Source organism: Syngnathus typhle, linkage group LG8 (assembly GCF_033458585.1).
Source record: "Syngnathus typhle isolate RoL2023-S1 ecotype Sweden linkage group LG8, RoL_Styp_1.0, whole genome shotgun sequence".
Classification (NCBI taxonomy): Eukaryota; Metazoa; Chordata; class Actinopteri; order Syngnathiformes; family Syngnathidae; genus Syngnathus; species Syngnathus typhle.
Genome location: NC_083745.1, coordinates 15,340,347 through 15,351,152, shown reverse-complemented (window position 1 = coordinate 15,351,152; position 10,806 = coordinate 15,340,347). Strand labels below are relative to the sequence as shown.

The 10,806-nt window shown below is 48.3% G+C and overlaps 1 protein-coding gene across 3 annotated transcripts in view; it reads right to left on the bottom strand.

Annotated features, from left to right (window-relative positions):
• Nucleotides 1-2,553: 2,553 nt before the first annotated feature.
• Nucleotides 2,554-10,806, bottom strand: part of wu:fj16a03 (uncharacterized protein LOC335475 homolog) — a 32,023-nt gene continuing 23,770 nt past the window's right edge. For 2 of the 3 annotated variants that reach the window (XM_061284395.1, XM_061284393.1), the window contains exons 2-4: nt 3,094-3,159; nt 2,929-3,030; nt 2,554-2,843 (exon numbers count right to left, since the gene is read on the bottom strand). In XM_061284395.1, the coding sequence (XP_061140379.1) occupies nt 2,758-2,843; nt 2,929-3,030; nt 3,094-3,139 (234 nt within the window). In that variant the 5' untranslated portion in view covers nt 3,140-3,159 and the 3' untranslated portion in view covers nt 2,554-2,757. Of the gene's footprint in view, nt 2,844-2,928; nt 3,031-3,093; nt 3,241-10,806 lie in introns of those variants that run through there. The other variant, XM_061284392.1, reaches the window with a different exon arrangement.

The window sequence follows — 10,806 nt, the reverse complement described above, 5'->3', positions numbered from 1 at the left end:
AACCGGTAGAGGTGCCAGAGGAAGAGCGGCAGGAGGAAAACAACCAAGAACCCGGCCAAAGGTGATCGCCAAGCCCGAAAGACGGGATGGAAGACAACAGTCCCCACACACACCGAATCGCCCATAATCACCACCCACACCCACGAAACCAGCTCTCACCGAACCAGCACCCACTCCCATTGAATCAAAGTCAAAGGCTGCTTTATTGTCGATTTCTTCACGTCAAGACACACAAAGAGATCGAAATTACGTTCCCAGTATCCCACGGTGACAAGACATAGTACACATTATACATACAAGTAAACAACACAAAAAGTAAAAACAAGAAGGCACAAACAATGAATAAATAAGAGTGATGAATAAATAATAAATAAACAAATAACATAATAAATAAGAGGAGCAAAAAATGGAGCAAGTGTCCATACAGCAGACAGTCGGAATATAGCGCTAAAGTACAGGACGCTACGCAGAAGGGGGGAGAGAGTTCAGGATACTAACAGCCTGGAGTATGAAGCTGTTGGTGAGTCTGGTGGTGCGGGAGCGCAGGCTCTTGTACCTCTTCCCAGAGGGCAGAAGATCAAACAAAGAGTGAGCGGGGTGACTCACATCACTCACAATCGTGGTCGCCTTGCGGGTGAGATGGGAGGTGTAAATGTCCTTCAGGGAGGGGAGTGAATCACCAATAATCTTACCAGCCGTGTTCACTATGCGCTGCAGGGCCTTCATGTTGTATTCAGTGCAGCTACCACCCCAAACAGCGATACAACTAGAGAGGACGCTCTCAAGGGTGCCACGGTAGAATGTAGTCATGATGGCCGGAGGAGCACTTGCCCGTCTGAGTTTCCGGAGGAAGTACAGGCGGCGCTGAGCTTTCTTCGCCAGTTGGTGGACCAGGAGAGGTCCTCACTGATGTGCACCCCCAGCAATCTGGTGCTGCTCACTCTCTCCACCACAGCACAGTCGATGGTCAGTGGCAGGTGTTGGGTGTGACCCTTCCGGATGTCAACAACAATCTCCTTGGTCTTGTTGACGTTCAGCAGGAGGTTGTTGTCGCTGCACTACGTGGTCAAAAGGTCGACCTCCGACCTGTATTGAGTCTCGTCCCCCCCGGTGATGAGACCCACCAGAGTCGTGTCGTCGGCATATTTCAGCACGCGGTTGCTAGTGTCAGCTGCAGTGCAGTCATGCGTCAGCAGGGTGAAGAGCAGCGGACTGAGCACGCAGCCTTGGGGGGCCCCTGTGCTCAGCGTGATGCTGGCGGAGATTTTGTCGCCAACACGTACTACCTGAGGCCTCTGACAGAGGAAGTCCAGTAGCCAGTTGCAGAGGGAGGTACTGAGGCCCAGCTTGTCGAGTTTGCTGATGAGTCGCTGTGGTACAATGGTGTTGAATGCAGAACTGAAGTCCACAAACAGCAATCTCACATACGAGCATTGTTCCCTCTAATTTTCCATGTATCTGGGCATACACACAAGCTCCCTGAGCAAACTGAGGACTACTGTGAGCAACATCAGGTGGCCAACCCGCGGCGGGGTGGAGGGGTGGGGGGGGTTGTTAGTGGGACGTCAAACGCTGCGTGTTCGCTTCGCCTCGGGGGGGGGGGGGGGGGGGGGACTAATGGGACGTCAAACGCTGCGTGTTCGCTTCGCTCCCGGGGGGGGGGGGGGGGGGGAGATGTTGTTTATGCGCTGGATAGATTTTCTTGTGCGCTGAGAATGTGCGGGCAGTGCGCGAATGCGCACGCGCGCAGTTTAGAGGGTTGTTTTTGAGTTCTTCAAATAAACCCTGGTCTAAGCTGCATTTGGTCGCCCAGCTCCATCCGATCCCGTGACATTATGTGAACATTTGGGTGTGACATCATCAATTTGTTTATGTTCCCTGACTATGCAAAGTTGTTACTCACCACTTACCATGCATTTGTTTGTTTCTTCTTTTGATACTATCTTTTGACACATATCTTTGCATTGTTAGGCAAAACATTTCCCTCTGTCCAGAAGGTTCAGTAGTAATCCAAAGATGGCGTCTAGCATTAGGCAACATATGACGTCACATCTAGCATTAATCAAAACATAAGATATAATCAAGTACTGAACATTTTTAGACGACTTTGGCAGTGTCCGTGATTTAGAAAAACATCAGGCATGCATTAAACAGTTCCTTAAGGGTTATTAAGCTATTCAGGCAATATATAATAAAACATTTGTTATTTCAAAGTGAACAGAAATACATATCGGATCATAAAGTTATAAAAACCTTTGTCATTACCACATATCAAAAATGTCTAGTTATGTCTCCTTTATTGATTTGGTGTGTAGGTATAATCATATGCTTAAAATGTTTCTTTTATCGATTTAATATATGAATATACTTCTCTGCTTATGTACTTTATTCAATGAGGTTTGAGCATATCTGTTTTTGTATCTAGGCAGGACTTTTTGTATTTCTACCCCATTTCTTCAATAGATAATGCTGATCAGCATTCAGTTGAATTATCGTGAATAAAAGTCATAGACAAAACGGCGACAATTTATTTCATGAAATGAGTAGAGTGAATTGAATTATGAATGCTTTATTTCATTGCAATCATTTTGCGTCCACAGTTTGACCTCCCCCACGACTCCCGTGGGGACAAGCGGTATTGAAAATGGATGGATGGATGGACTTTGAGTTCCTTTATTTTCTTTGGTTGTTTCACTTGGTCGACGAACGACAAGAGCACCAACATTGCGTGAATCAATCAGTGAAACGGGGCGAGGCTCAGTGGTTGCAGAGAGAGGAGTAGCAACAGGTCCAGCCGGGCAGAGAGCACTTGTCGTGCGTGACGCAGCCTTTCTCGCCGTTATCTGCGCAGCAAAACAAAGGCACAAAGTCACACGCCTGGTTCGAGCACACGGCTTTATTTGGCGCCGGTGGCCAACGACGTTTGACCTCTTTCGTAGCACGCCTGCGGCTCATCTGCGCTGTTGCAGTTCAGGATGTGCGGCACCATCGCCAGCGGGTCTCGTCCGTAACAGTCGATGCTAAACTGCTCTGCAGGGACGCAAATTCACTGAGGAACTTTAGGAATCAAAGTGGGACGAGCGGAAAATGAACCTGAGCAGACGGGCAGCAGCAGCAGGAGCAAGAGCAGTAGCTTCATGTCGGGTCACCAGCGGAAACCTGCAAAATGAGGCAGTCTTAAAGTCTCTCTTTATACGGATACCTGCAAAATGGCGCAAAGGCTCTCTTTTTATTGACTGCCCAGGACGCCCATGTTGGACATGGGTCAATGTCCACGTGGGCTTTGTTTAACCTTTGAATCAAAGGCTTTGAAGGTTCATTGGTGTTAATCATTGAGCATTCAAAATCGGCAACAAAAAAAGACCCGTCACCCAAGCTTGGGAGAGGAGGAATTCCGTTGAATTCCAGATACTCGAATACCATCTGTGCATGGCTAGCTGCTAGCCGCTAGCAGAAGAAAATGCAGATCAGGTAGCCATTTTCATCAATCACTTCAACTTGGTTTGTAGCACGTGGGGGGGAAGGGGGGCAATTTGCGTGCACAAAGCATGCTCTTGTACAAGCACGACTTTTTTTCTTGTCACTCACACACATTCACACCATATGTGGGAGTTGAACTCGCGGTGTCTGCACACATCGCAAGCAAGTCGTGTCACCCCTACAGTGTAGGGCAGGGGTGTCCAAACTTTTTGCAAGGAGGGCCAGATTTAGTAAAGTGAAGGGGCCCGAGGGCCTGTTAGGATACGGATTTTAGCTATTGATCTGACTCCAAATTGTGATCAACACTTAACACAAGAATTGCTATGTTCTAATCCACACACTGGCGCACCTAACAATTTTGCGAGTTCGTTCTGTCAAAGAGAAGACTAGTAGATCAATGAGACCGAATTTACCAATTGTTTAATCCTGACAAAGCAAGCTAATACAGGCGCCTGGGTCTTGGGTCCTTAACACAAAAACTCGTGTGCCTTCGTGACCAGAAAAGACGACACATTCTTCCGGGTTGCCCAGTTTTAAAGAAACACAATATGAATATTCAAGCATGCAAAATATTGTGTGGTGATTGGTCGATGGTCATCTCCTCCTCGTTTGGGTTTTCCCCTGCTCAGCACAGGTGTCTGGACCACAAAGACGAGTTGTTTTTCGCGTTCCCATCGGCCTTGAGATATGCTCCCTTTCTGGACCTCCTGTTCCACAATACTTTGAAGAAAACAAATTCATGTAGCCTGCACATTCCTTTCCACTTATTAAGCGACCACACTACTACTAGAAATTATATTGATATGATTATATGTGTCTAACGGAGCCTTAATCAAATGTGTTTGCAAACTGCCGAAAGTACATTTCCCTGTAGGGCCAATAGTTTTTTCAGACATTTTTTAACTACAAACGTTTCATGCAAATACACAGTTATAAAACAAATTTCATTGTCACAATTGTCTTTATTTTTCAAATGACAAAATAACCAAATATAAGCCATTGAGGCAGATGTGAACAACTCTAAAAACACAAATTCTGCCTTTCATTCATATCTGAAGAGTCAGATAACATTGAACAAACTGTTTGAAATACCTTACGTTTACGAGTTTAAAATTGGTACTTTTCACTTTCACTTAAGCTTTGATCGTGACTTTTCTCTAATCAAGTGGCCTGTTATTTAAGAAAAAACAAAAATTAGGTAAACCTGAAACCTGTGTACCTAATGGAGTGTCCGAGTGACGACAGATCCAACAGCCAATCAGGAGGTACATCTGAAAATGGGTGTGTACTTAATGGAATGTCCAAGTGTCGTCACAGATCCATCAGCCAATCAGGATCAGTGTCCACCTTTCTTTTCTTCGGGCCACTCATTTTAATGGAAGGATTCCAGGCGAAGGTTTGTGGGTGGCATTAGCGTAAAACTGTATCTGAAAACTCAGCGCACGAATTACGAGAATGTTGACGTCACAGCCAACACTCGAAATTCGGCACTGATAGATGAAATTACTACGTACTACTGAGTACGCACACGCACTTGTGAGTGTGCAACGAGCTTTCTGACACGGCTCCCGGGAGTAAATGCGCGGACATTATACTCTTTCATCACAGAAACATCTTCATTACAAATCAAACAGACACACTCTCTGTTGATTTCTTTGAAGAAATACTCATTTTCCCAACGGGTTTGAAATATTCTACACTCACTTGCTATTTTGCGTTTCTCCGGTGCAGCCATTTCTGGGGACTCGCGGTAAAAGGTTTTCTTCGCTTGATTTCATTTGTGTGGCGGGCTCCATCTAGTGTTGAAACTGAGCGGTGCAACAGAGTTGAGCTCAAGCTTCTTGTGCGGGCCATATTCAATTATCCATCCATCCATCCATTTTCTGTACCGCTTAGTCCCCACGGGGGTCGCGGGCATGCTGGAGCCTATCCCAGCCGTCATCGGGCAGTAGGCGGGGGACACCCTGAACCGGTTGCCAGCCAATTGCAGGGCACACAGAGACAAACAACCATTTGCACTCGCATTCACACCTAGGGACAATTCGGAGTGTTCAATCGGCCTACCAAGCATGTTTTTGGGATGTGGGAGGAAACCGGAGTGCCCGGAGAAAACCCACGCGGGCCCAGGGAGAACATGCAAACATATTAAATTATGTTTTCAGAATTTGTTGCGGGCCAATAAAAACTGGCGGCCCGCGGGCCGTAGTTTGGACACCCCTGGTGTAGGGTGTCAAACTCATTTTTATTGCGGGCCGCATTGTCGTCATAGCTTCTTTCGGAAGGCCATTATGGCTGTCTACCCAAATAAATGTATGAGCCCCTCATATTATATCCAGTAAAAGTTACAAAACAAACTGACAAATAACTCGTTTTCAAATCAGAGAAGTAAAAACTGGTCAAATATTTAAAAAATATATTATAAGTGAAGACAATTTGTAATTATAGTAATGACACGAATTTGATGCACAATTTGTCTTCGCGGGCCACATAAAATGATGTGGCGGGCCGTATCTGGCCTTGAGTTTGACACCTGTAGGGCCTACGCCAGTGGTCCCCAACCTTTTTTGCGCCACGGCATTTATATAAATAAATAATACATTTATATAAATAATAGGGGTGTGAATCACGGGTTTTGTCACGATACGATATAGAGATGCACCGATCCGACTTTTTCAGTTCCGATACCGATACCGATGCCGTGGCTTTGCGTATCGGTCGATACCCGATACCGATCCGATATTATGGTTGACTTAACAAGCTACATAACTCTACATGTGGAACAGAAAAGACCAAAGGCAATGGCATCAGGCAGACTACACAGTTCTTTGCTCTAAATTAGGGGTGTCCAAACTAACGGTCCAGTTTTTATTGGCCCGCAGCAAATTCTGAAAACATAATTGAATATGGCCCGCACAAGAAGCTTGAGCTCAGCTTCTCAGTTTCCACACTAGATGGAGCCCGCCACACAAAGCGTTTGACGTCCCATTAACACCCCCCCGGAAGAGAAGCGAACACGCAGCGTTTGACATCCGATTAGCCTCCCCCCCCCATTCGGGAGAGAAGCGAACGCGCAGCCTTTGACGTCCCATTAGCAACCCGAAGAGAAGCGAACGCGCAGGGTTTGACGTCCGCTTAGCAACCCGGGGAAGAGAAGCGAACGTTCGCTCCATGTTTGCGTTTGTTTAGAAAACTCTCGTGGCATGCGGCACACGTGCTGCTGGCGTATGACGTAGCCCGCGTCCCAATAGATTAAGGAAAGTATCGGCTCACAGATCGGCTGTATTTTCCGATACCCGATCCATCTATTTTGTTGATATCGGGGCCGATATCCGATCCAGATATCGGATCGGTGCATCTCTAATACGATATAATATCGATATCTTAAAGCCTGCTGCGATTCATTCACGATATATCGCGATCGATCGATCGATAATTTTTTTTTAATAAAAAATATAGAACAATATCCTGATTTATAACAATTCATACGCAAAATCAACAAGGTACTGCAAACTCTTTATTTAGGAAATTACAAGAGTATTGCAGTATACAAAGTGCTTATTTTAACACTGAACTTTGATGTCGTGTTTTTTCTTTAAATGTGCGGCGAGATTTGTGCTCCCTGAATATTTTATCACCGCATGGCAGGATTTACAAACTGCACGTGTCTTGTCCATTGAGCCATTTTTTCTTTGGAATCCAAAGTGCTTCCAAACGAATGACTTGAAGCCTAAAGGGGAGCAAATGTCCTCGTCTTTTTGGACACTAGCCATAGCACCAGCCCAGGAGCAGCGTACTAGTTGTCGACTCCCCTTTCACGTGCCTGCTCTGCTCACAACACAACAACGCCGGGCGCACTGCTCCCGGAAAGAGGAAGCAAGCAACAATGAACTGGATTTCAAAATAAAGTCGCGTCTAATGTCCGAGGTCAAACACGGCGATATAAATCGATGTTTACGTTTAGCATCGATGCCAATAAATCGTAGAGCATTATATCGATTAATCGATGTGTATCGATGTATCGTTACACCCCTAATAAATAAATAAATAATACATTTATAATAAATATATAAATACGTTGAAATAGAATGATACGACTGACATAAAAACAAGTACAAATGACAAAAATAAAACTCACCATTACGTTGAATTAGTGGGAGCACTGAGTTTGTTTCTCAGAAACGAGCCGGTCCCATCTAGACGTAATCTGAGACAATGACACCCGGAGTGATTAAGGTTTGTCTTTTATTGCAGGATGCTTGGTCTCCATGTGTTGAAGCAGTTTTGAATGCTTCATTGCCTGGTTAGTTACCCTGTCGCCACATATTAGCTTTGCGAGCTCGACTGGGGAAACATGTCACGTGACCGGGACGAGTGTCTTGACCTGAATTACTTGATCGTCGATCTTTTTTTTTTTTTTTTCTGTGCGGCTTGGTGGCCCAGTGCCAAGTTACCCACGGACCGGTCCGCGGCCCGGTGGTTGGGGACCACTGCCCTACGCCATCAGCCACTCCTATGAGCACGACTGAAGGCTGTCGTAATCGATTAATAATGTTTACAGAAGACACATTTTAGCCAGTTTTTGCTCGATAACTCCTTCACGAAATGTAGTCACACACTTACACAACAAGCGCCACACATTATTACACTTAATAAGTCTACAAGTACGGCAGGCAGGTTCTGGTTGACATCGGCCAAAGCGAGTTTTGTCGAGTTCTGGACTTTGATTCTGGAACATTAAAGGAGCTCAGCCTGCTACGTCCTGAAGCGTTGCCGGGCTCGTCTGCTATTCCTTCCCCGGTTGGGAAGCGTCGAAAGCGGTGTGCGAGGAGGCTGAAGAGGGGGCGTCCGGGCCAGGCTGGCGGCCAACCCTGCTCGCCCTGCCGTGCCTTCCATTCTTCTGGCGAATGTTCGATCGCTGGACAAGACAATGGATTACATTCGCTTGCTGCGATCTACAAACCGGACAGTGCGGGACTGCTGTGTGCTCGTGTTCACTGAGACTTGGTTGACTGTCAACATCCTCTGCTGTACATCTGGAGCGGCTAGCGTGCTATCGGGCGGACCGGGCCATTGTACAAGGGGGGAAATCTCGTGGAGGTGGAATATGCGTCTACATCCGTGACGAATGGTGCCGGGACTCTGTAGTGGTATGCAAGCACTGCTCGCCACTGGCGGAGTTTGTGATCATTAAGTGCCGTCCTTTTTACCTGCCAAGGGAATTTACCGCGATTCTGCTCGTCGCGGTTTACATCCCGCCTTCCAACATCGAAGGCGACAGGATCGCGGCTCTTAGTGAACTGTACCAGGCTGTCAGTGAACAAGAGACAGCGCACCCTGACGGTTTCACCATCTTCGCTGGGGATTTTAATCATGCTAACCTGAAGTCTGTTTTTCCGAGGCTTCACCAGCATGTTAATTTTCCTACGCGTGGCGACAGCTTCCTGGACCTGGTCTACTCTTCGCATAAAGGAGCTTTCAAAGCCGCCCCCATCTTGGACTTTCTGACCATATCACTGTTATGCTTTTGCCCGCATACAGACAAATGGTGAGAGCGTCCAGGCCAGTTTGCAAGCAGGTACGGGTGTGGCCTGAGGGTGCCTCTGATGCACTGCGTGACGGCTTTGGCTCTACTGACTGGGACATGTTTAAGAGGGCTGCCACTTGCGACGATCGGACAGACATTGAGGAGTATACTGACTCTGTTTCCTTCTACATCAGGAAGTGCATTGATGATGTGACTCACTCAAAATCCATCGTCACTCGGGCTAACCGGAAGCCATGGCTGACGGGGGCTGTCTTCAGGCTGCTGAGGGCCAGGGACAAAGCCTTTAGAGCGGGGGATGAGGTTGGCTTGAGGACTGCGAGGGCTGACCTGTCCCGGGGCATCAAAGATGCAAAGAGGGCGTTCTCGTGCAAAATTGCCGCCCACTTCAAGGACAGCAGGGACGCACGGAGCCTTTGGCAGGGCATTCAGACCATCACGGATTACAACCCCGCACCGCAGAGCTGTGAAGGCGACGTCCGTCTGCTCAATGACCTCAACCGCTTCTTTGCTCGCTTCGACGCTCAGAACAGCACTTGCCCGCTGAAGGCCACTCCCCCTTCACACGAGCTGCCCCTGTGCCTCTCCGCCGACAGCGTGAGGGGGGCGCTTGCCGCTATCAACATCCGTAAGGCGGCGGGCCCTGACAACATCCCGGGTCGAGCGCTGAAGGACTGCGCTGGTGAGCTGACGGATGTCTTCACAGACATCTTTAACACTTCCCTGCAGCAGGCCATCGTCCCGTCGTTTCAAAGCTGCCACCATCGTACCTGTGCCGAAGAAACCCGCTCCGTCCTGCTTCAATGACTACCGCCCCGTGGCACTTACGCCCATCATCATGAAGTGCTTTGAGCGGCTTGTCATGGAGCACAGCCGATCCGTTCTCCCCCCCACCATTGACCCCTTCCAGTTTGCGTACCGAGCCAAACGGTCCTCTGAGGATGCCATCTGCTCTGCCCTCCACTCGGCCCTCACCCACCTGGAGAGAAGGGACTCGTATGTGAGATTGCTGTTTGTGGACTTCAGTTCTGCCTTCAACACCATTGTGCCACAACGCCTCATCAGCAAACTTGACACGCTGGGCCTCAGTACCTACCTTTGCAACTGGCTACTGGACTTCCTCTGTCAGAGGCCACAGGTAGTACGTGTTGGCGACAAAATCTCCGCCAGCATCACGCTGAGCACGGGGGGCCCCCCAAGGCTGCGTGCTCAGTCCGCTGCTCTTCACCCTCCTGACGCATGACTGCACTGCAACCTACAGCGACAACCGTATAGTGAAGTTTGCTGACGACACGACTCTGGTGGGTCTCATCACCAATGGAGACGAGACTCAATACAGGCTGGAGGTTGACCTTCTGACCACGTGGTGCAGGGACAACAACCTCCTGCTGAACGTCGACAAGATTGTTGTGGACTTCTGGAAGGGTCACACCCAACACCTGCCGCTGACCATCGACGGTGCTGTGGTGGAGAGAGTGAGCAGCGCCAAGTTCCTGGGGGTGCACATCAGTGAGGATCTCTCCTGGTCCACCAACACCGCATCACTGACAAAGAAAGCCCAGCGCCGCCTGTACTTCCTGCGGAAACTCAGGCGAGCGAGCGCTCTTCCGGTCGTCATGACTACATTTTACCGCGGCACCATTGAGAGCGTCCTCTCCAGCTGTATTGCTGTTTGGGGGGGCGGCTGCACTGACTACAACTTGAAGGCCCTGCAGCGCATAGTGAACACGGCTGGTAAGATTATTGGTGCTTCGCTCCCCTTCTTGAAGGACATTTACACCTCC